Raw genomic sequence first — 25,689 nt, 5'->3', positions numbered from 1 at the left:
TTTCCTGAGAGCCAGATCATCGGACAGTGGTCCATATTGTCCTCCTTTGCCTAGGGGACAGAGGCCTCTGGTGAGGTAGTCTCAAATCTCTCTCCAGTCCATCCACTTCAGGCCCCAATCTTGTTTGGGTCAGCATTCTGCCTGGACCATTGCAGTAGCCCCTTCCCTGGTCTCCCTTCTTCACTTCTGTCCCCTGCGTGCAAACAGACGTACCCGTGGAGCTTCCTAAAGATCAGGGCGCACTACCCTCCTCACTGTTCAAAACCTCCAATGGCTTCTCATGCCACTTCTGATAAAACCCAGACTCTTCCCGGCAGCCTACAGGGCCCTGCATCATCTGCCCCCTTCCCACTTTCCAGCCTCAACACAGCATCCTTTCCTCACCCCACCTCAGCAGCCCCCTTCAAACCCTGTTACTCCCCATGTACCACCCCCATCCCGGTCCCTACACTTCTGCACATGCTGTTCCATTTGCATGGGATGCCCTTTCCACCCCTGATGCAGTTAACTCCAACCTGAGCATCCTTCAGATCTCAGCTGAGTAGTCACTTCCTCCAGGAAGCCTCTCTCAACCTCAATTCCTGGGTCAGGTCTCCTGGTTATAGGGTCTCACGGTTCCAAGTATCTCTCGGGCATGTCCCCATCCCCACTCCCCACCCCCCACCCCCGTCACCACAGATGCTTTACACTGGCTTGTGTGATTATTTAACATTTTTTTCCCCACCAAATGGTGAGAGATGTGAGGGCAGGACCTGTGCCTGTATTTGCTCAGTATTGAATTGCCAGCATGCTGCACAAGTAGGCACACAATAAATTGCTCAAATTTAAAAGGGTTGAGGAATGGTGCACTCTGGCTCCCCCTTGTGGCAGCAACTGGTATCTTGTAGTTGGCACTAGATCTCCAATCTTCCCGCTCCTAGGCCGCCTTGGCCAAGACACCTCACTCACCCTGATGGCGTCACCTGACCTCAACCACCGAGGGTAACAAACAAGAAGGACCTCATTATGCTTCTGGAGGACTCGGGAGTCAGACCAGGTCCCTGGGACTCAGATTGTTCCCATGGCTGGTGGAAGATCATTTTCAAAACCTACACCCACCAAGAAAACCGTTGCAGAATCTAGGATGTTATCCCACGAGGACAAGGTCATGTGCACCAGGTCTTGAGAACGGCCAGTCCAGTTGGGCCTCCTTCACCATGCCCCTCACACCAGCATCATGCCAGAGAACACTCACAGAACTGAAGCCCATCTCCCCCACCCCCATCTTCTCTGCCTCTGGACCCACTACCAGAGGAGGCCTGGAGTTAGGGAACACTATTCCTTTTCCTGCCTATCCCATTCCTGGATCTCCAATGAGGCCCGGTGTTACCAAGAGCTAGGGTTTGGTCTACCAAACCTGTAGGTCTGGTGTCTGAGGGGGGCCCAAGGCAGTCCAAGGCAGAGTAAGACCAGCCTTGCAGAGACACAGGGCTGACAGGTCCAGATCAACCTGAACCAGGCCCTAGGTCCACAGAATCACAGGGTCTGTGCTCCCTAACTATACTTTCTTACTCCTACTCTCAAATCAGCTGAATCGGGCACCTGCTGAACCAATCTCCTAACACTACTCTCAGTGAGGTCACTGTGGCCTGATAGCACTAAACAGAATAGTCACTTGGGTCTGACTTGCCTGGTTTGCTTTACTCTGTCCCTCCATCTGCTGGTCCTATTTAGTCTTTGTCAGGTTTTTCTTGCCTGTCTCTTAAATATGGAAAGTCCCAGAGGCTGTCTCATCACCCCATTCCTCATCTCCGCTGACATAACCTTCTTTTCTGTCCCCAGCTCCAGCCTCAGACCAGGGTCCTGAAGCCTCCTGGCCACCACCACCTAGATGTCTTCTGGGCCCCCCACATTCACCAAGTCCCCCATTGGCCTCAGCATATTCCCCAAACCTGTACCACCTTCCTGGTTCTGTATCAGGTGGCTCTACTGTTCCCTGCCTTGGCCAGAGCCCTGGGCCTCACCCTGGACACTTCCCTCCCCCATAGCACTTCAGCTCCATAACCCATAACTTCAGCTTCCTCTCTCACCTACCCCCTATTCCTTTCCCCCAGCCCTGCCCTGGTCCAGTCTTGTCCTTACCCATCTGGGTCCCTGCCTTGGCTTCCCCCAGGCTCCCAGCTTCAGTCTTCCCCTCTGGTCCATGCTCTTCATGACAGCTAGAAAGAGCTTCCTAAAGCCCATTCATGACCCTGTTCCTCCCCTGCATAGACTCCTCCATGGCTCCCCAGTACTATTAGGCCAGAGTCTGAGTTCCTCAGCCTGGAGGTCCTGGACCCTGCTCACCCCTCCTGCCTTACCTCTACCACAATACCCCCAGTGTCTGGCATTCACTAAGTCCTTGCTTGTGCTGGGCCCTCTGCCTGGAACAGCTTTCCCTTTGTTCTTTGCCCAATTATCTCCTTCTGATGTCGTGCTCAGATCTCATCTTTCCTCCAGGAAGACTCCCTGACCACACCCTAGGCTGAGTCACCTTTCCTGGGCTCCCACAATCTCCTAGGTTTCCCTCATCGCCACGTCTCTGCTCACTCTGAACTATCACTATCTGGTCAGGGCTTGGGGCCCTCTGGGTCATGGTAGCATCACCCAGCACAGGGTGCACCCAGGGGGCACGCTCACAGAATTCTGTCGATTGAATGGAGGACCATCCTCAGCCTCATTCAGGAACCTCAGACAGAATGGGGTGGGGGGGTGTCTCTCCCCAGAGGAGGCATTCCCAACTCCAGACCCCTGCATGATCCCCCCCCCAACCGCCACAGACAGAGACAAGGGCAAGGGCCTAGGCCCAAGCTTAGAAAAATAGGACTTTCTTGTTGTGCCCCGGTGCCCCCGACACCCTCCCCATCAGAGTTTTAAAAACCGTGAGCAATTTGGTGAGTCTGAGGCCAGGTCCCACGGGGTGCCTGGGTCCTCCCACCCCTGGGGCCAGAAGGGCCATAGAGGTGGGCGCGAGGCTAGGGTCCCGTGGGTTCGTGGCTGGGCCTCCAGGGCTCACAGTCCAGCTGGACCACGGTGTGGGCCCTGGGCGCAGCAGGCTCAGGGGCGGGCGGGGCCAGTGTGGGGCCCAGGGCGCCGTTGGTCTGCAAACAAACGCTGCTGACGGGTGCGGGTGCCTTGGTCTTGCCGGGGGGCTGGCCGCCATGCACCTTGTAGCGCATAAGCAGCACGAAGATGAAGACCAGTACAGAGGCCACGATGACTCCACCAAGGGCGATGATCATGGTGCCGCCCAGGAAGGGTGCGTGCGGGGCCCCGCAGGGCCGCAGCGCCGGCTCTGTGGAGAAGCGGGCGCAGCCCACGGGCCGCGTGGCCGTCAGCCCCGTGGCGCCGTCCTCGTACACCGCCAGCACACAGAGATCGTAGGTGCGGCCCGACGCCAGGTCCGACAACAAGAAAGAGCGGCTGTCGGCGGGAATCATCCTGGAGGGACAGGCAGGTGGGGGTCAGGTCTCTGGCTGCCCAGCACCCACCCTCCACTGTGCCCCAACCCTCTGGTCTGGAAGATCTCTCCCCCAGCCCGCTGTTAGCCCAAGTTCCTTCCCACCACCACTCATATTCCCTTTGGTCTAATACCCGGTCAGCCTCCTGACTGATAACCCATGAGTCATCTTGGGTTGCTGGCACCTGCCGCTCAAATCCCCCAGATTCCCTCGGGGGGCCACTGCCCACTGCTCCTCTGCTCTGCTGCTTCACCGTAGCCTCACTGACCGGCTTCCCTGCAGTGCAACTTTCCCTCCAATCCCACCTCCCGGTCTCCCTCTAGACCCTCGCCCAACTTCCCAGGTTCCCCCAGGTTCCCCCCTCTACCTCTCCTCCAGCTGGGGCCTGATTTCCCTTTTCCAGCTGCCCTATGTTCCTCCAGCGTACAGCCAGAATCCTCTCATCTCACCGCCTGATTCCCCCATACTGCTGATGCCTGATTTCCTTCTAACCTGCCAATGAATGTCCCCCTAGCCCCACTGCCTTATTATCATTATTGTCTCTATAGCCTGCTTTCCGGTGAGCCGTCTCTGTTCTCCTGAAACTGATGTGCCTCGGCCATCACAGCTGATTCCTTTTTCTCCCTGTTGCCTTATTTCTTCCAGCTCCAGCTCTTGATTCCCTTTTTGTCTCTGTTGCCTGGTTTTTATCCTTTCCTTTCCCATTTCCTTTTATCCTTAGCACCCAGTTCTACTTTATTTCCTTTTGGAGCAGAGCACCCTGTTGGAGATTTAACTTGTTTTATAATGTCTTATTCCTAAACTGCTTTAATGAGGGAGTCACAGGGAACTCCGTGATTGTCTCTGAGAGGGTGACTATCTAGGAGAGCATTTGTCTCACCTCCTGCCAGGCAAGGTGGGCAGGGCTGGTGGGATTTTCAGGTGTGGGCCCTCCATGGAGCCGACTCCCCTGCCAGGGAGTACGGCCATCTGAGAAAGGGGACAGAAGAAGCTTGCTAGATTTCCAGGATTAAAAAGGAAATCAGTTGATGATCTCTTGAGATATGGGCCCCTGGGGAAGGAAAAGGGACCCAGGTACTGGGTTTATAAGGTGCGTGCCCCAGGCGTTAGGAGGCCTGACTCCCTGCAGCCAGGCTTCGGGAACTGCACCCTGGGCCCAGCCTGGCAGTGAGAAGAGGGAACCACCCATAGCCACCCATGCAAGGTTGGACTCAGCCGAGAAGTGTCAGCAGCATGTGGGTCAGAGCTCCACTCCTGACCACATGTGGCCAGCCACAGCAGATGTTCCAAATGCTCTCCAGCCTGGGGGTGGAATATGTCCTGATCCACCTCTTGGAGTGTATAAGCCCCAGATTTTCTTCTCTCACTTGCAACAATTAAATAGAGAAGGGAATCCCCAACAGTGGGCAAAGTGAATGTTCCCGTTCACCTAGCAGGCGGAGCATGAACGAGGTTGAATTTGATTTAGGAAATCAAACATTGAGATGTCACCATATTAGAACTCTAAACATGTGGAGTAGGTCACACAGCACAGACCCAAAGCCTGATCTCTGTTTCACCTCCTCCTTCATTTCATTTGCCCCATGAACTCTGGACCTTCCTGTTTGATCTCCTTTACTTCTTGCAACTTGGCTTATATCTGGTCCTGTCCTTTGGAAGCACCTGGTTCCTCTTTACCTTTATATTCAATTTGTTTGTACCCCTCCAACCTTGCCCCCCTCCCTGATTAACTTTTTATTCTTTTGGTCTGATTACTTTTTACTCTTGCTGCCTGATTTCTTTTTTATATCTGTTACTATTTACTTTTGCTGCCTGATTTCTTTTTATCACTACTGCCAGATTTCTTTTACCTTCTCTGCCTGATTTCTTTTACCTTTGCTGTCTGATTGGAACCTTCAGCCTCATTTCTCAGCTGTGTTGCAGCCTGGGGTGTCAACAGACATATCTCCAACCCTCCCTCCTCCTCAGTCTGCCACCCACGCTGCCCAATGCCTGGACCTTGCACCTGTAGACGAGGATGTCGTCGGCTGAGCTGTTGTACTGGATCTGGTACATGCGGATGCCTGGGATAGGCCGCTGATCTGGCCACTGGACAAGAGCAGCTGTGGCCCCATGCTCAGTCACCTGGACACCACGGTCGGTAGGGGGCCCAGTGTCAGCTGCCTTGGCAGCGGCGGAGGCGGAGGCGGCAGAGGGCGGGGTGAGGGCATCCGGATCCCCGTCCCGCGGGGGGTCACAACTGGTGCTGTTGGCTAGCTGGGGAGGTGGTGGGGGACCCACGGTCAGCTCAACAGCAGCGGTGGCCTCACCAGCTGCATTGGCCGCAATGCAAGTGAAAATGCCACCATCGCCTGGCTCGGTGACCAGCAGCTCCAATGTCCCGTTAGGGAAGGCACGAGCACGGCTCGAATTGCCCACCAGCCGGCCCTGGGGTGACACCCAGCGCACGCGGGGCTCGGGGTCCCCCACTGCCCGGCAGCGCAGGGCAGCTGGCCGACCTGCAGGCACTGCCAGGGGCGGCGAGCGGTGAGTCACCACAGGGGGCTCGCACACAAATTCCTCCTCACCCACAGCCCAGAAGTAGCGGCCGCCCAGAGCAGGCGGGGAGGCGCAGGCCTCCAGGTCGTCCTCCCGGGCCAGCCGCCGCAGCCACACCAGCTCGCAGTTGCAGTGCAGGGGGTTCCCGCCAAAGGCCAGCACCAGGGCGGAGGCAGGTGAGCCGCGGGGCCTGGCCAGCAGCGGCAGGCGGGAGAAGAGCGGGTCGGGTGGGATGGTGGTCAGGCGATTGGACGTCATGTCCAGCCGTGCCAACTTGTGCAGGCGGGAAAAGGCGCCAGCGGGCACGGAGGCCAGCAGGTTGTGGTCGAGGCCCAACGTGTTGACGTTGCCCAGGCGGCCCAAGGCCTCCCAAGGCAGCTGCTCCAGGTTGTTGTAGGAGAGGTCCAGATCCTCGAGCGTCTCGGCGCAGTCGTCCAGGGCGCCGGCCGCCAGGGCCACCAGCTGGTTGTTGCTCAGAATGAGATGGCGCAAGTTGACCAGGCCGCGCAGCTGACCCTCGCCCAGCGAGGTCAGCCGGTTCCCGTCGAGGTGCAGGGCCCGCAGGGCGCGCAGGTCGGCGAAGGCGCCGGCGGCCACGTGGCGGATGGTGTTCCGCGACAAGCTCAGATGCAGCAGGCCGGTCATGTTAGCCAGGTCTCGGCGGCGCACGGCCGCGATGAAGTTGTCCGCCAGGCGCAGCTCGGCAGCCCGGCGGTCCAGCGAGGGGGGCACGAACAGAAGGCCTGCCCCCGGGCACAGCACACTGAGGGGCAGGGACTGTGTCTGGCAGCGGCAGCGGCGGGGACACGGGCTGGGTGTGGCTGGCTGGGACGGAGACGAGGCAGGGGCCAGCGGCAGCAGGCAGAGGAGCAGTGGGAGGACGGCCATTGCGGGCGGGGGCGGCCTACAGGGAAGAAGGGAGGCATTAGGGCAGGCTGAGGCCAGAAGAGGGGTGCCAGAGGGCACTAGGGCGGTTCAAGACCGGGAGGGAGGGCTCAGAGGAAAACAGTTGGGTCAGAGATGGTCAGGCGGAGGGGTGGGAGGGGTTGGACAGATCAAAAGCCAGAGGAGATGGTCAAAGACTCAGAGGGATGTGTCATGGAGGGGCAGAGGGAGCAGGCATGAACAAAGACAGTGAGAGGAGAGGGAGGTAATTAGAGATGGTCAGAGACAGTGAGGGAATGGGAGGGTTGATGAGAGTGTGTAGAAGGGAAGCCAGAGGGTTTGAAACGTGGTCAAAGACGGCCAGAGAGAAGAGGCGGTCAGGGTGGTGGGAATGATTAGAAGTAGTCAAACATGACCAGAGAAGGGAGGTGGTTAGAGATGGCCAAGAAGAGGAGAGGTGGACAAAGGAGGGGACATGGTCAAGGGTGCTCAGATCTAAGAGACATGGTCAAAGATGGTCAGAAATGGTCAAGAGCCAGAGAGGTAGTCAGAGAGAGGACGAATGGACAGATGTGTCAGAGACAGCTGGAGATGAGGACAGCTGGGTAGAATGGTGGGTGCCGGGAGAGGTCATCAAAGAGAGGAAGGGCAGCCAGAGATACTAGAGATGATTAGAGAACTCCAGTGCTCAACAGAGACAGAGAGAAGGGAGGTGGTCAGTAGGGTGGCAGACTGGCAGTTGGGACAGGCTGAGAGGAGGGCGAGAGCAATGGCAGAAGATGGTCAGAGACAGGCCAAGGCTCAGAGTCAGGGGTGGACGAGAGCAAGAGAGCTGGTGAAAGATGATTAGAGAGAGGCACGGTGGACAGAATGCCAAAGGTGGTCACTGAGTGAAGCAGCAGACAGAGGTGGCCTGAGACAGCAGCGATGGATGGAAGTGTCAAAGATGATTAGAGCGAGGAGTGGTGAAGAGAGATGGTCAGTGAAAGGAACGGTGGCCAGGAGAGGCGTCTGGAGATGGTCAGATGAGACAGATGGTGGGAAGAAATTGGAGAACAGAGTGCGAGATCAGAGACCTGGAGGTGCCATAAACTGGGGAAGAGGAGGTCAGAGAGGGGTAGTGCTGGTCAAATAAATATCCAGAAAGTATCTGAGGACAGCAGGAGCTGGAGGCAAAACCTTGGGGTGGGGGGTGGGGGAGTATATCTGTTTCCTGGGGAGACCCCAAGGGTGCCCAGGGGGACCTAGTCCTCACTTACCTCCACCCCCAGCCACAAAGTTCCTCCCAAGTCCCTCCCTACCATGGGGGTCCCCCAGTAACCTTACCTGAGCTTGAAGCTGCCCCAGGGAGCAGAGTCCTCAGGCTCCAAGGGGTCAGGGGTCAGGGCTCTGGAGGGGGGGCCTGGTCATGCCTTCTCTGTCCCCAAGGCCTCTGTAGAGGGACTGTGTTGTGCCTCAGCCCAGATCTGTGGCCATGGAGTCTCTAGACCTTGATACTTGGGCTCCTAGATCTCTAAATATAGGGCCTCTAGGGGTCAATTTTAGAGACCTAGACTCCAGTTTGGGTTGGTCAGAGCCAGTGTCTCCTAGCTCTGGTCTTGGGATGCTAATACAGCCAAATGGAGAGTAATGGGTCTGAGTCTCAAGCCCAGTCCGGGGATCCGATACTGGGGTGCTGGGTTCAGATATTGGGGTGCCAAATCAAAATTTGTATGTCTCTAGCCCTCAATTTCAGCATTCGGGTTTGCAGCAAGGACTTCAGGCTCAAACTCAGGTTTAGGCCCCTTGGAATGCCAGGGTTCAGATCTCGGAATTTGAGGCCTAAATCTCAGGGTTCAGGTCCCAAATAGTGGGTTCCAGAGTATAGAATATGGGAATCTGGTCCCAGATTTCAAGGTCCCAGGCACAGCATTCAGAGTTCAGTTCCAGATTTGGGGCTTTAGATGCGAAATCTTGAGGTTCAGGCTCCAAATTTGGGGGTCCATATTCCAAGTCTTGGGGTTCCAGAGACTGATGTTGAGATTCCAGCCCCAGATACTAGGTGTTCCGGCTCCAGGTCTTCGGGTCCCAGCCCCAGATCAGGGTCTCAGTCTCAGGTTTCCAGATCTCTGGATCCAATCTCGGGGTGCAGGCCACCGATGTCGGGGTGCAGGCGCTGGGTTTGGGGCGGTGTGGTCCCGGCTTGCTTCCCCGGGCTGCGGCGGGGACTGGCCCGGAGGGAGGGGGGCGGATGCGGTGGGGGGGGGTGGCAAGGCAGCCCCGGGGGCCGGGGTGGGGCGAGGCCTGGGCGAGGACAGACGGACAGACAGGGACACGCGGAGTGGAGACACCGCAGAGCAGGTGGGGGCGCAGGGGGGAGGGGCCGCTCTCAGAGACCCCTCCCCCGCCGGGGCCGGGGCGGGGGCCGGGCGGGGGCCGGGCAGGCGGGCCGGGTCCGGGCGCTCCCGCGGCCTCCTCGCCGGGAACCCAGGGCCTCGCGCGCGCCCGCGCTTAAAGGCGCAGGCCCCGCGCGTGCCCGCGCTTAAAGGTGTAGGCAGCCCCCCTCTCTCAAAGGAGCGCGTCTGGCCCCATCTCCCATGGAGTCGCCCTGGCGTTGCTTGGGAGTGAGAAAAAATCTTTGGATACGGAGAGACACAGAGACTGAGACAAAGAGACACACAGATTGAGAGAGACAGAGACAAAAAGATGGCAGGTTTAGATTCAGAGACAGGAGTAGAATGAGAGAGGCAGAGACAAAGAGATAGAAAGACCCACACATTCAAGGATGGAAATACACAGAGACAGTGGGAGAGCCAGAGAGAAATAGACAAGGACAAGACAGAGATAGACAAAGACAGAGACACAGAGAAAGTCAAAGAGACTGAGACACGGGTGGGCTGAGGGGTTGGGCGGTATGGGGGGCGGAGACTGAACAGGGGCAACTCAGCTGTGAGGATGGGTATGTGTATTTGTGTGTGTTTCCAGTTCTTATTCACAGCTTTGAATACGGCCTTCCATCCCAGAGCCTTGGGCCCCCTAGCCTGTCTCCTGCTCCTTTGTCTCAGCACCACCTCCCTGGGATGTCCTTCCCTAAGTGGGGTTTCCTTACTTGGACCCTGGCCAGCAACAGGCCTGATCTTTCAGGAGACTCTGCTCCTTCCCAAGCCTCCTTGTCCTGGGTGCAAGGGGAAAACTTGGCTCCCAGACCTGTGCCCTCTGGAAAGCTAGACCTCAAGAAGCACTGGACAGGTAGCCCATGGAGGATGGAAAAGATAGGAAATGGGACAGAGGCAGGAGACTAGACAAGATAGGAAATGGAACAGAGGCAGGGGACTGGACAGGTTGACCCAGAGAAGTGTGTCCACTACCTTCCCCTCTCCCTGACTTGAGTCCACTGCCCCACAGAGGACTCTGCTAGAATTGAACTAATACATGACTCACCAGGAGTTGGGGCTGCCTGTCATGACCATTGTGAGAGGGTAGTGGAGGGGAAGTGGGGGGTTCCACATGTCTCCTGGCACATGGTATCACAGGAAGAGGGATGTGGGTGGTGGTCTACAAGCCTGCCCTTGGAACTTTGTTATAGCAACATGGGGGACCTGATCTTTGGGACCCCTGGTCTGAAGGGAACACAGGCTTGGCCTTTGGTCATGGCCCTAACCCTGGGGGGACCTGAATGGTCATATACCACCCCCAGGGACACCACCCCCCCAGTAGAGGAGTAAAGCCACATTTTTGGGGGGTAGGAACATGTATGCACATCACCCTGCATCCTTAGCTCTGCTGAAGGTTTCAGAACAGACTTTTGGCTCCTTCCATTCATGTGTATTGAAAAATTGCAGCTAAAATTAACTCAGCTCTAGGGCCCATCTTTCCAGATCATTAGCAAAGTTCATTGGTGCTCCTGGCCCAGCATAGTGGATACTGGTTAATCAGACACTCAGAAAAAGGATGCAGAAGTCTCAAAGACACTACAGAAGTGGTGGAGATGGGGAGATTGATGGAAATACCTGGACACAGTCCAAGAGCAGAATGGGATTAGAATTCAGTGGAATTGACTGATTTGGGGGTGACCCCAGAAAATGGGCAAGCAATTGGGGAGAATGAGGCAGCGGAGGAAAAAAGTTAATAGAGGGTGCAGGTGAAGAGCAGATTAACCCTCTGGGCAACTGGGACTCAGTTCAGCTGGGGAACATTAAGAAACCTTGTAGAACACATCAGAATTATGTTTCCCTCTCAACTCCCCCCCCCTGCAAAATTTCTTTCCCCTGCCCCTGCATTTATACACTAGTCCTTACCCCTTTGGGTGATGGTCATCTCTTTGGTGGGAGGGGGTGGTGCTGAGAGCCATCTGGGATCTGAGGCAGAAAAGCAGAGAGGAATGCCTTGTATGAACTAAACCAGTTGTCCTCACACTTTAGTTGGGATCACCTTAGCAATCGATCTCCAGGCCCCAGTCTTAGAGCTTCTGATCCAGTACTTCTAGGTGAGGCCCAAACGTTTGCATTTCCAACAAGTTCCCAAGTGATGCTGATGATGCTGGTCTAGGGACCATACTTTGAGGACCACTGGGCTAAACCAGGGACATCTGCAGCTTGCATGGAACTGTCCACCACAGCTGTGCTGAAAGCTGGTGGATTGAGGGGATTTAGCATTCTAAGCGTGTGCCAGAGAAAACGACATATTTAGAGACATAAAGTGGGGCTCGGAAATAGAGAGGGGCAGATGCAAAGATGCTAGTTCAACATTTACTGTGGCTGTCTGGCCATGGCTGTGTGCTAAATGACACTGCAGCAGAAGTGTGTGACCTAGGCAGGGTCAGGGCCTGCTTTCACTGAGCTCAAATTTCAAAAGCGAAAAAGACACTTCTCCAGACAGCCCAAAGTGATCAGGGCTGGGCTGGGAGAAGCTAGGGCTGCACAGCCTGGAACTGTCATGACAGAGGCCCAAGCCACAGTGGCCAGGGTGTGACAGGGGATGCACAAGGCAAAATAATTAAGGGCTTTGATGGCAAAGCACAGGCCTGAGTGGTCAGGGCTCTGATGGAGGAAGCAGAGGGGTGTGGGGTCCCAGAGGCAGAGTCTAACCCTTTAGGCGCCCTGGCTCCTAGCCCCCAGTGAGGGAGGCTTCCCAGAGGAGGGGACCTTTATGCTGAGACCTGAAGCATGAGTAGAACAAAGCAGGTGGGCAAAGGGACCCTCTGTGTTTTTTGTGTGCCCTCATGCTATAGCATGTGCAGTCTGGGGGGTCCCTGCGGTGCCTGAATAGTACTGTGCATATGTCTGCATGTGCTGCAGTCCTTCATTAGCTCCTGTGAGGGGATCCTGGTGGGATGGTGGTTTGGGGGGCTCTGCTTAATTGCTGCATTTACTTAATTACAACATCTGGAGAAGGGGACAAAAGCAGCGGAAAGAGCCACAGCAGGAAGAATGAGGTTAAACTGCCTGGGAGCTGAGGGGGGCTTCAGGGGAAGGGGGCTGCTCATTTACGCACACCGAATCTGCCTGAATATACAAATACACACGGGGGACACATCCATATTCATACATGCACATCACGTACTCAGAGGCTCACCAGAACACAGACACAGCAGGCGCGTAGAACACATATGCACCTGGCTTCGTGTTCAAATACAGGGGACATGGGGTGCCTGGGTGGCTCAGTCGGTTAAGCATCTGCGTTTGGCTCAGGTCATGATCTCCTGGGATCTAGCCCCGCATCAGGCTCCCTGCTCAGTGGGGAGCCTGCTTCTCCCTCTCCCTCTGCCCCTCCCCCAGCTTGGGCTCTCTCTCTCTCTCTCTCTGTCAAATAAATAAATGAAATCTTTTTAAAAAAGATTAAAAAAAAACAAATACAGGGGACATACACAAGTGCACACTTAGGCACACACCTCCGACACACACACGCACAGACTCACACTCAGACATGAGATCCTATGTGCAGAAACACACTCTGCACAGATTCTCTCTTGCATGCATGTGTGAGCCATATTCCCACACATACGCACAAGAAACATATTTAGAAAGCCGTATCAAACACCTATAAGGGATGGGTACACACACATGTGCATACACATACATACGCACATGGGCATTCAAATCAATGAAGTCTGTCTGTCAGAAAAAGACTTTATAAATAAACTTAGGGGGTGCTTGGGTTGTTAAGCGTCTGCCTTAGGCTCAGGGCGTGATCCCGGCGTTATGGGATCGAGCCCCACATCAGGCTCCTCCACTGGAAGCCTGCTTCTTCCTTTCCCACTCCCCCTGCTTGTGTTCCCTATCTGGCTGGCTGTCTCTCTGTCAAATAAATAAAATCTTAAAAAAAAAAAAAAACTTAGGCCCCTTTCAAGTTGGGGGTTGTTTGAGCAATGACGGATGGAGGTGGTGTTCCTTTATCCTCAACTAGTACCCACCAACCCAAGTCCAGCCAGCAGGGTTCACTGGAATTAGCTCAGCTTTGTAATTAGCACATGAATTGATACTGAGGACTAGGAACTCCCTTTATTTTTATTTTTATTTTTATTTAAGATTTTATTTATTTGACAGAGAGAGAGAGAGCATAAGCAGGGGGAGTGGGAGAGGAAGAAGCAGATTCCCCACTGAGCAGGGAGCCCGATGCAGGGCTTGATCCCAGGACCCTGGAATCATGACCTGAGTCAAAGGCAGATGCTTAACCCTTGAGCCACCCAGGCACCCCTAGGACCTCACTTTAAAGATTAGGTCTGAAGGTGCATTCCCATGTGGATGGGTCAAAAGAGATGGGCAGGAAGATGAGTATATCCTCCCCACCTTCCCAAACATATACACCAACCACCGTAAATCAGACTGATGGATTTCTGGCGAGCACTGACTTCTACAGGGCAACCACAAGGTCCTCTGTGTGAGGCTCTGCTTGATGATGGTAGAAGACCTAATGCAATGCTCAGGGTCTGCTTTAATGACTCCCAACTGTCCACCTGGAAGAGAACTTCCATAAGAACATGGGGGAAAGTTTACATCTGTGCAAAGAATGGAGGGGAATATACAGATAACTTTTAAATAGTAAACATAGAGCCTTTGGGCCACTGTATGAAACTGCTATGTGAAAGCCTGAACACCACAACTGGGGATTAGAGGTTCATTTCACAGAATGACAGGGGGTGCCCAAGGTTTACAACTATCAGGGGACCAGAGAGGAAGGGTCAGAGTATCAGTGCGTATATTGTCAGCTACTGTAAAAATGACTCTCTTGATTTCAGTGACTTCATACAATAGTTGATTTCTTGCTACAGGTGTCCTGCTTGGTTGGCAGCTGTCCTCCATCTGGTGACTCACACAGCCGACTTGTTCATCTTATGCCTCCATTATTTCCTGGGGCTCAGAATTATGTGTTTCCACCTGGCAAATGGGAGGAGACAGGGTGGAGAAGGTTCATCGGCTTCTTACAAAACTTGGCCCAGAAGTGACCTTCTATAAACCTCCCTTCTGCCCATATTTTATTGGAAAGAACTAGTCACATAGCCACCCCGGATGCAAGGAGAGTTGAGAACTTATTCCCAGGCTGGGCGGCTTCCTCCCTGTCATAATTACACAGAGTGTATGAATTATAATGGACCCAACATCAACCACCACCAGATCCGTGCCCTCAGGGGAGGCAGCGGGAAGAGGCAATGGGATCTCTTTTCATCCACTACACCAAATCCTTCTCCAGGGAAATGTCTCAGCCCCACCCTGACCACCCAACCACCTACCCTGGGCCCTTGCCTTTGGGCTGGATGACCACAAACTTTACTCCTTTGAAGGCAAAGTGAACCCGATTTGATAAATCTTTAGGTCGATGCAGAAAGATGATGGTGAGCGTCCAACATTATTTTCCCAAGCATTTATTGAGCCCTCACTATGTGTCAGACCCGATGCTGGGAGCACACCTGTGAATCAGATACAGCCCAGGCTTTGGAATTTTGTCTCCTCATAAGGCAGAAAGAGAACAGGTAATTTCCGAACTGTGGTGGTCAGTGTGATATTCCGTTATGAACAAGATGGGGGAGAGGCGAGGGACAAGGAAATCACCAAGTCTAGCTGCCTGTGTGTGATGGTGGGGTTGGGGGTGGAGGTTCAGTGAAGGGATGAGGGCAACATTTAAGGGGGAGGTCGCCTGGCCCAGAAGTGGGTAGGGCTTTCTAGGTGTGAACGTAATCCCTGTGTGCACAGATCTGTGTGCTAATCAGAAACTAATGATTCCAGCTTCTAACACAAACAACTGTTGATTCAAGAGCTAATCAGAAATCTGATCTCTGTGAACAGAAACCTGTGCTGATTCATGTGCTAATTATAAATCTATGCTGATTGTAACCTCTGTCCTGGAGCAAGGCTAAATCACAAACTTGGGCAGGAACACATAATCAACGCAGACATCCACATGCTAATGGCCATTTTGAGTTGATTCATGTGCTAATTACAATCTTGGGCTAATTTAACAGAGTGATCAGAGGGCGTTACAGTCTTAGTGAAGAAAAGCCCTGACTAGGAAGCGTCACAGCCTAGGTTCATATCCCAGCCCTGCCACTGACCAGCTGAATTGACTTCGGGCAAATTATTCCCTTCTTTGGGCTTCAGCTTCATTCTTGTAAAGGGGGGCTGATAGTACCTCAACTGGCTGTTGGGAGGATTAATTTAGATAATTCATGTAAAAAGCTGGGAGCAGTGCCTCACACATAAGTACTTACTCTATAAATACTAGCTGTAATGGTAACGATAATATACAGTCAACAGTTCTGTCATTTAATTTAATCTTCTTAGTGGGCTCTACCTCCAACTTCTTCACCGCCACCACTCTCCCTTGGCCCAGGTCCGGGACCCTGCCCTCTGGATACGCCTCCCAGGCAACCCTCAGCGTCCCCCAGCCCCGTCCCCGCTCCTGCCCCTCCCAGCACTATTCCCAGGTTAGGTTAAGTTATAACCGCTCATCTGCCACGTGGGGGCAGCAACACACCGCTCAGCCGCTGCGCGCGCGGTGCATTGTGGGGCACGTAGTCTCTTGCGTGAATTAAGCGGTGCTTCCCACCTAAGAAGCCCACTGCATTTCCCCGGAAGGCTACGCGACACCCTCTGCCTCACCTTGCTCAAATCTGGTGGCTGAGGCCTCGCCCCCTTGGAAAGTTCGCCTCCAGAGCGGCGCGGGGGATTCTGGGGTGTCGGAACTGAGCCCCGCGCCCCGTGGGGGGGATGCTGCGCAGGCGCGGGCGGCTGGTCAAGCCAGATGGATCTTAGCGGGTGGGTGGGGGCCGCTGTTAGTCGCAGCCGCTGTGAAGCGAAGGGGAGTGGGGGGCGCTGCGCAGTCCCTTAAGAACCAGCGAGCCCCCCACCACTGTATATGCCGTGGAGCCAGCTCAGCCGCCTGCGGCTCTCCTGAATCTTCACTATCTCCTGTCAGGTCTCGAGTCTGTTTATGGCGCTTTAGTCTTAAAAGAAGAAAAATCCCTTCCTCTTCTTATCTCTCTTTTCCTTCACAGATACGCCTCTACCCCGTTTAAAAACAAAAAACCCAAAAACCTCCACCTTATTATGGTAATGTTCAACCATGCACAAGAACAGAATAGTGTAATGATCCCCCATCGCCTTCTTCACCAATTATCAACATATGGCCAATCTTGTTTTATTTTTCTGCCTTCCTCCCTGCAGAATTAGTTTAAAGCAAATCCCAGACATCATATGATTGCATCCATAAATACCTTTATATGTATCTCTAAAATGCAAGGTTCTTTAAAAAAAAAAAACCACCTTTATCACACCTAAAAACAAATAATTTCTTAATTTTCTTTAATACTCACTTGTCTCCAATTTTCCCTGATTGTCTTATAAATGTCTTGACTGTTGACTGGTTCATATCAGAATCCAAACAGGATCTATGCATTGCATTTTGTTGGCACCTGTTTAAGTCTTTTATTCTAGGATGGTTTTCCCTCTCTCTCATTCGTCTCACGGTCTCATTTGGCTGATTGCATTTCTTGGTGTCCTTTATTATGTTCTCTTCTGTCCTCTGTATGTCCTGTAAAATGGTCTATCTAGAGGCTGGGTCAGATTCAGGTTTAATTTAGAGATAAGACTACTTCATGGGTGATGTTGAGTTCTTTAATCAGGAGGCACATAATAATGTCTGGATGTTTCATGTTTGTGATGTTAATATCCAATGTTGGGTTTCAGCGTTGTCAGCCTGATCCATCCATTATAGTAACACAGCCAAACTTCAGGAGGGAAGTCCCTACATGCTCTCCTCTCCATCTCTCTCCCTCTGTTTCACAAAAAAAACCCTGATACTTTTGTGTTGCTAAAGCTCTTCCCTGTAGCTAAACTCAAGAGGCAATTCTCTATCCTTAACCCTGGTCCTGTGATAACAGGCCTATCCTATGCTGTCCAGTATGGTATGCATTAGCCACACAGGGTACTGAAGGTTTAACTCGTCCTAATTAAGATGTGCTATCAGTATAAATACACACTGGGATTTCAAAGATTTATTACAAAAAAGAATGTAAAATATCTCAAGAATTCTAAAAACATGGGTAACATGTAGGGGCGTCTGGGTGGCACTGTCGGTTAAGCATCCCACTCTTGGTGTTGGCTCAGGTCATGATCTCTGGGTGGTGAGATGGAGCCCTGCATTGGCTCCATGCTGAGCACGGAGTCTGCTTCTGATTCTCTCTTCCTCTCCTTCTGCCCCTCCTGTTCATTCTTTTTCTCTCTCTCTCAAATAAATAAATAAATAAAAATTAAAAAAAAATTAAAAACATTGGTAACTTGTTGAAACAATAGTATTTGGGATATATTAATAATAACATATATGACTGAAATATTTTATTAAAATATTTTCACCCTTTTTGTTTAACCATGGCTACTAGAAAATTTTATTTTATTTTTAAATTTATTTAAGTAGTCTCTACACCCAACATGGGGCTCGAACTCATGACCCCATGATCAAGCGTCGCCTGCTTTTCTGACTGAGCCAGCCAGGCACCCCTAGAAATTTTTAACTAAGACACATGGCTTACCTTCTATTTCTATTAGAAAGCATTGTTTTACACTTAGTGGTTTTCAAAGTGTGATTTCTGGGTCTGCAGCAGCAGCAGCATCATATGACAACTCGTTAGAAACGCAAATTCTTGGTTGCCCTGGACCCACTGAACTGTAATCTCTGGGGACAGGACCCAGCAGTCTGCATTTTAACAAGTCCTCCAGACCAGTCCTGTCTGAAAACTCCCCTTCTGGTTTCTGTGACACAGCTCTCCCAAACCCACCCACTTCGCCCGCTCCACTGTTAACACCCCGGGCCGAGCCCCATTCAGCACCGCCTGGACTACCGCAATTGCTTACAGACTGGTTTCCCTGCCTCTAATCTTGTGTCCTACTTGTAGTCCTCATACCACACCTTTGGGAGGAGGTGTCTTTCAAAAACATAAATCAGATCATACTAAAAACCTTTCAGTGGCTTCTCATTGCACTTATAGTAAAATCCAAGCTCCTTCCTGTGGCCACTGCAGCCCGACCCCCAACTCCACATTGTCCTTCGATTTCCCTTTCACTCCTTCTGCCCCAGCCATCCCTTCTCACTGCTCCTCACACACTCCCAGCTCTTTCCTGGCTCAGGGACTTTGTGACGGCCATTCCGTCTTCTGGGAACATGGTTCTCCCAGATCTTTGTAGGCCTGGCTCTCTTGTCCTTGAGGTCTCTCAGCTCAGATGCCCCATCTCAATGCTGCCATTGTGTCGCCACAACTAAAGCCTGACTCCCCCACACCCACATTCACACAATATCACCCACCTTTCCTCCTGCATGGCGTGTTTCACACACTGTTCTTCCTTTCCTTCATTTGTCTGTCTCCTCTACGATAATGTAAGCATACAGGGCAGGGACTCACTCCTCTTGCATACAGCTTTGTCCCCAGCTTGTCACACAGTACCTGCACACCGCAGGTGCTCAGTAAAGGTCTGTTCACTGACCTAGTAAGTACTCCTCCTCAGTCTCTCCTGTGGCTTCTATCTATTCTGAAGTAAGAGGACCACTGGCATCCACAGCGTTTGAAAAATCGGAACACCGCCATGACATTCTTGGTTTTTGGCTTCTGCCATATTGGGACAACATGGAGCCCACTTTTCTGCTTGGGCACGGTAGGCTGGAGCTGCTCTACCTGTGAGGGCCTGAAGAAGATACAGGTATTAGAACAGAGGGACGTTAACACATGGAGGTGGTTATGCACCAGATGGAGGAGCTAGAGGGCCAAGCGGGAGCCAGTGAAGCAATCAGAAATTAGCAGCAGTGGGAAGCCACTGTCACTCCAGGCTGGAGGAACAAAGGGCAGAGGTGGCATCAGCAGAGCCCAGAGTGAAAGTCACCTAAAGGAAGCTGGAGGACCCAGTGGGATTGTCGAGCTGGCTGGAACTGTGAGGAGGCACAACCATGGGGAGAGGGATGAATTGCCATGGTCTCTTGCTGCCCCTCTCCAGGCTCCTGACACTGCTTCCCACTGGCAGAACCCCAGATAAATCCAGATAAAGGGGGAGACTGGGAACTGTGGCTGGGATGCAGGCAGAAGGGGGAGGCTGAGGACCAGATCTAACCTAGCCAATACAGCCTAGAGCAGCACGGCATGGGTTTCTGGGTAAATCCGTGTCCCCACCATGCCCTGTTGTCCCACACCAGGCCCTGCCCCCCAGCTTACATTACATGTCTGGCTGCTGTAGGATGAGGGTTAGGGTAGAATTTGCAACCCTGGTATTTTGCTGCATAACAAATTATCCGAAAATTAAGCAGCTTAAAACGACCATTTTCTTTTTCCTCTGAGTTGATGGATCAGTTATTCAAGAAGGGCTCAGTGGGGCTGGGCTGGGCTGTGCTCACTTTGTGTCCATCATAAGGTTGAAGTCAGATGCTGAGTGGGGCTGGAGTCATTTGAAAACTCAACTGGCCTGGGTGGCTAAGGTGTCTCACTCACGTAGCCGGCAATGTTGCTAACTGTCAAATGAACGGTCAGTGGGCTGTTGACCAGAGCAAATGCACAAGGCCACTCCAGCATGGTGATCTTACATGGTGGCTGGCTTCTCCCAGAGCATGTGTCCTGAAAGATCCAGGGCATTTTTTTTTTTCTGAATTTATTTGGTCAGAGAGCCTATATCGGTTAACTGTTGCTGGCAACTATCACACCATTTTCTTCTTCCACATTCTGTTGACCACATCTGTTCCCAATACCTGCTCAGATTCAGGGGCGGGGGAGGGGGAATAGACTCCACCCTTTAAAGGAAGTTGCTGGGAAGTCAGATGGCAAAAGGCAGGGAGACAGAGAAAGTGAAAAATTGGAGCCATTTTTGTAGTCTTCCAGAGTCTTTGCTCCATGGAGTGTATTGGGTAAGGTAAATTACTAGCTACTGTTAACCAAAGAATGCCCAAATTTCAGTGGCTTGATACAATCTCTATTTCCTTCACACCACAGTGTAATGCAGTCAGTAGGGTGGATCTGCAACTGGGTGACCTGGGGACTCAGACTCCTTCCATCTGGTGGCTCTGGGCAACTTTAGTTGGCTTGCCCCTCCCTGCCCCCAGTCCTCTCTATCAGCAGATGTTAAAAGAGGTGAGGGCCACAAGGTTTTTAGAGTCACACCTGGAGGTCCAACACAACACATTTGCTCATGTGCTGTTTGCTCACATACCTGACTGCAAGGGACGATGGGAAATGTGGTGCAGCTGTGTACAAAGGAGCAAAGGGAAGCCATTTTAGTGACAAATTAGCCAGGCTCTGTCACACATTTTGTTTTGTTTTGTTTTTTTAAAGATTTTATTTATTTATTCAACAGAGATAGAGACAGCCAGCGAGAGAGGGAACACAAGCAGGGGGAGTGGGAGAGGAAGAAGCAGGCTCATAGCGGAGGAGCCTGATGTGGGGCTCGATCCCATAACGCCGGGATCACGCCCTGAGCCGAAGGCAGACGCTTAACCGCTGTGCCACCCAGGCGCCCCATGTAACACATTTTGGAATGTGGTAGCTATGAAAATAGAAAAGTTTTATTTATTTAGTTTTCTTGTTTATTGCCTGTCTCTCTCCACTAGGATATAAGCTCTATGAGGGCAGTTTTGTTCATCATTACATATCTATCACCCATCCAGGGCCTGGACAAATATGTGTTGAATAAATGACTATGTGCATGGGTGAATAAAAATTCAATAACTTCAGGGGTGCCTGGGTGGCACAGTCGTTAAGTGTCTGCCTTCGGCTCAGGGCGTGATCCCGGCATTATGGGATCGAGCCCCACATCAGGCTCCTCCGCTATGAGCCTGCTTCTTCCTCTCCCACTCCCCCTGCTTGTGTTCCCTCTCTCGCTGGCTGTCTCTATCTCTGTTAAATAAATAAATAAAATCTTTAAAAAAAAATTCAATAACTTCAGAAGATATAATATTACAAACTCAATAAAGACTGATATTTCTAAGGGGATTTTAGCAACATGAGAAATTGCTCATGTATAGTGAGCGCTTAGATAGGACATAGGTTAGTAGCATATGAACCCCGGAACAGAACTCTATGTAACAGTGGCTTAAACAAAGTAGACTTTTATTTCTTTCTCACCAATAGACCACGTATAAACAGTTCAGGGCTTCATGGTATCAGAGATCCAGGCTGCTTTAACCTATGGCTTTGCCGTCCCTTGGGGAATGCCCTGGCCTGCGTGGCCCAAGATGGCTACCACCACATCCACATTCCAGGTAGTGGGAAGAAAGGGGAAATGGAGACTCACCCCCATAGCTCTTTCCTAGCATAGTGAACAGAGAAATGAAATCTTAGCTTTGATGTCTAATTTATTTTGCCCTCTGTAGTGTGAGGGTTGTCTCCTTGCTTACTTTCCAGGGCAAAGAGCAGATGTCTAACAGTAATGTCAGGTCACAGATGAACAGTTGAAGAGAATATAGCTGTTTGTTCCAGTTTCATACAAATCATTTACAAAAATGGGCAGGATGAAAATTTGCATATATGATATGGTCAGAAATCTGAAGTGTTTGCGTGTATGTTGTCATATCTGTTGATTCTGTTGGTTCTTATTCATGATGTCTTAGATTTGTAGGAAGAATCTGAAGACCTAATGTGGTTGTACATTACTCCGGAGGGGACATTAATCCAGGACAAAACCTAGGTTTACCTGACTTAGGAGGTACAAGGAGAAACTGTTAGTTCACATGAAGGTTAGATGATTTCAAGTTCACTTTTACCTTGAGTGTGATGGTGTTCAGATCCCAGCTTAAGATGAAGAGCTGATGTTCAGACTCTCTGGTCAAGGTGGATCTGGGCCTTTATTCTTGCCTCTCTAGTCCCAAACTGCCTTCTGGATAAGAAAATGCCTTTAGAACAATGTGAAGGTATTTGTTCTGAAGGCATTTGAGTTCTGGGCTCCCCTCTTGCTTTATTTTAGATTTGGGTGGTATTTCCTTACCCTCTTACTAGTGCTTTGCTACTTAGAGTAATTTTCCCCATATATTTCATCTTGTATTTTCATTTGTTCCTCAGGGGAGGGTGATTTCTGATTTCTTAGACCACCATTACTGGCTGCAGAAGTCCTGTCCCCCTCCCCCAACAAATTTGCCTTTATGTATTTGTTGTGTTTTCTGAAATTAAAATATTTTTATTTTTAATGATTATATAAGTTAAAAATACTCCCCGTAAAAACACGAATTTCAAAAATAAAGAAAATATAAATAACCGAAATCTCACCACCCAGAGATACCACTGTTGATATTCTCTTGAATGTCATTCGGTTTTTGCTGTGCAGATAGACACAGTTTTACGTGTATAATTTGATATAAAAGGCGTCTTGTTATACACATTATTGTTATATATTTCTTTCATTGCAACCCTGTTTTGCTCTTACCCTCCCCGATCTCCTATCCTGACCCAGGTCACCAATATGACCAATGGTGGCAGCCTGCTGTGACTCCTTCCACAGTTTTATTCACCACCTCTCGATATGCAAACATATATACCCATATCTACAAGGGATTCTTCTGGTCACTGTTTGGCATCATACTATATTCATGTCTCTCTACCTTACTTTTTTCAGTTAAAATCCCTGCAAATCAGCTTGAAGAATTCTAATTCATTTATAATGACTGCATTTATGATGTGGATGAACCACAATTGATAAATCTATGGAACATTGCTTTAATTATATTTTAAAGGCCTTCATTTCACAAATAAAAGGTCTAGGATGTCTGTCCACTCCTAGTGTCGGGGTCACATTCTTGCCACAGAGAAAGGGAGGACACATCTTTGCCTTTAGGGACATGACCTGGAAGTTGTTTCATCCCACGTTCCATTGGCCAGAAGACAGCTACAAGGCCTCACCTGGCTCCAAAGAGGCTGAGAAACATAGTCTTGGCCAGGACACCAGAAGCCCAATTACAAATTCTATTTTAATAGAAGGGGAGAAAACAATGTTTGCGATCACTGGCATCCTGCTTCACTCACCTTGCAAGTCAGCATTTGCTAGCATTTTCCCACAAGTCCAAGTGGGAAACATCTGTTTAGTTGTCAACATTGCAACTGGTAGGAAACAAAGACATCGTGAAACCTCTTTACCAGTTCCTTTGGTGCTTAGAATTTTCATCTCTTTAAAACAATTTTTTATTCAGGTAGAATTTACATAGAGTAAAATACATCCTTTTACTATATTGTTTTATGAGTTTTGACAAGTGCATACAGTCATGTAATCTTCACAAGAAAAATAGAGAATTCTTTTTTTTCCCCAATTTTTATTTATTTATTTGAAAGAGAGAGAGAACAGAGAGAGAGATGGAGAAGGAGAAGCAGACTCCCCATAGAGCAGAGAGCCCGGTGTGGGGCTTGATCCCAGGACCCCGAGATCATGCCCTGAGCTGAAGGCAGACATTCAACCTACTGAGCCACCCAGGCGCCCCCACCGTTTTTTTAAAGAAGATTTTATTTATTATTTATTTGAGAAAGAGAGAGCACCGAGGGAGAGTGAGAGAGAGAAGCAAACACCCTGCTGAGCAGGGAGCCGGATGTGGGGCTTGATCCCAGGACCCTGGGATCATGACCTGAGCTAAAGGCAGATGCTTAACCTACTGAGCCACCCAGGTGTCCCTCAGGAAATTTTTAATTTAGAGAATTTTGAAAAGATGAAACACAAAAGAATAACAGGAGCCCTCAACAGTCTATCTACCCCCGACAACCATCCAACTACAGCCCATGCTTTCCCACTCATTCTCCTCCCCTGTGTGGTTATGTAGCATAATATTTTATCTGTAAATATTTTGGTATTCGCATCAGAATTTTATCTGAAAGAGTGAGGAGAAGAAGGAGGCAACCTGGAAAATCAATTCCCCAGTGTGAATAGCGGCTGAAAATCCTGGGTGGTATTAGGACTTATGTAGCCCCAGGACTGATCTCTGGCCCTCCTAGAGATTCGGTGGTGTCCCTAACATTCTTGAACACATCCCCTTTGCTGTTTAAACTAGTTAGTGGCTTCTACTCTATGCAATGAAGAACCATGACTGCTACATCTGGGTCAGGTGTAACCTTGGTTTAGTGACCAGAGCCAGGAGGTGGGTGTAGGTAGCTCTAACTTGCAGAAAGAGCCCTAAGACAGTCACAGTGCAGACAGTTGTAAGCTGGGTAGTGTGCCCAGAAATGGTGCATGCTGAGGAACTATTGTTCAGGCGCCAATGGCATCCCCTACATGCTGCTTCAGGACTGTTTCTCCTTCCCTCTCCAAACCAGAGTTCTTATGGATCCTGCCATTTTCTTACAGACTTCGCCCCCGGCCCCAGCCACAGGTGATTGGTTTGGGGGTGGGCTGGGAATTCGTGCTGAGCCAATCTTAGCCCTTTCCCAGGATTCTTTTCTTTTTCTTTTTTAGAAGATTTTATTTATTTATTTATTTATTTATTTATTTATTTATTTGAGAGAGAGAGAGCACGCATGGGGGGGGAGGGGCAAAGGGAGAGGGAGAAGCAGACTCCCCACTGAGCTGGGAGCCTGCCCCGGGGCTCCATCCCAGGACCCCGAGATCATGACCTCAGCCAAGTCAGACACTTAAGCGACTGAGCCACCCAGGCGCCCCTTTTTTCTTTTTTAAATCATGGGCTCAGCAAGAGTGAGCTATTGATGGTAGAAACTCCACAGTACCATAAGGAACAGAGAGGCTGAACAAAACTGGTCCAGCGAGAAGCAAAAGCAAGAGATGAAGAGTCTCCGAGTCAGTCTGGATCTGTCCAAAGTTCCGTCATCCCCTTTCCTCAGATAGTTGGGTGCTCAGCTTTCCCTTAGAGCACATGTGCATTAACCTCCAAATCTTCACAAACTTCATCTTCTAATCTCAGCTAGTTCAAGCCGGGCATTTGAAACTATGTCCAGTAGAATACAGAATTGGCTGTAGTAACAAAGTCCCCAAAATAACAGTGTTTCCATTGTCTATTGCTCTGGGGTGCAGGGTGGCTCAGTTGGTTAAACAACCGACTCTTGATTTCGTCTCAGGTCATGATCTTGGGATCTTGCGATTGAGCCCTGAGTCAGGTTCCCCTGTCAGTGGGTAGTCTGTTTCTCCCTCTCCCCCTGCTCATGCTCATGCTCTCTCTCTCATATAAATAAATAAAATCTTTTTAAAAATTAAAAAAAATTCAGGGGTGCCTGGGTGGCTCAGTCCTTAAGCGTCTGCCTTCGGCTCAGGGCGTGATCCCGGGGTCCTGGGATCGAGCCCTGCATCGGGCTCCATGCTCCTCTGGGAGCCTGCTTCTTCCTCTTCCACTCCCCCTGCTTGTGTTCCCTCTCTCACTGGCT

General features: G+C 50.9%; 1 protein-coding gene across 1 annotated transcript; it reads right to left on the bottom strand.

The window, feature by feature from the left end:
• Positions 1 to 705: 705 nt before the first annotated feature.
• On the bottom strand, positions 706 to 9,298 carry LRFN3 (leucine rich repeat and fibronectin type III domain containing 3). The gene is made up of 3 exons (XM_045799966.2): positions 8,229 to 9,298; positions 5,485 to 6,921; positions 706 to 3,459 (listed from the first exon to the last, which is right to left on the bottom strand). Exons 2-3 carry the CDS (start codon positions 6,903 to 6,905, stop codon positions 2,994 to 2,996), a joined length of 1,887 nt encoding a protein of 628 aa, XP_045655922.1. The 5' UTR covers positions 6,906 to 6,921; positions 8,229 to 9,298; the 3' UTR covers positions 706 to 2,993.
• Positions 9,299 to 25,689: the final 16,391 nt, after the last annotated feature.

The sequence above is a fragment of the Ursus americanus genome, chromosome 21, assembly GCF_024610735.1.
Source record: "Ursus americanus isolate L20-20 chromosome 21, mUrsAme1.1.p, whole genome shotgun sequence".
NCBI classification, from domain to species: domain Eukaryota; kingdom Metazoa; phylum Chordata; class Mammalia; order Carnivora; family Ursidae; genus Ursus; species Ursus americanus.
The sequence above is the reverse complement of the archived record's forward strand: the minus strand, read 5'-3'. Positions and strand labels throughout refer to the sequence as shown.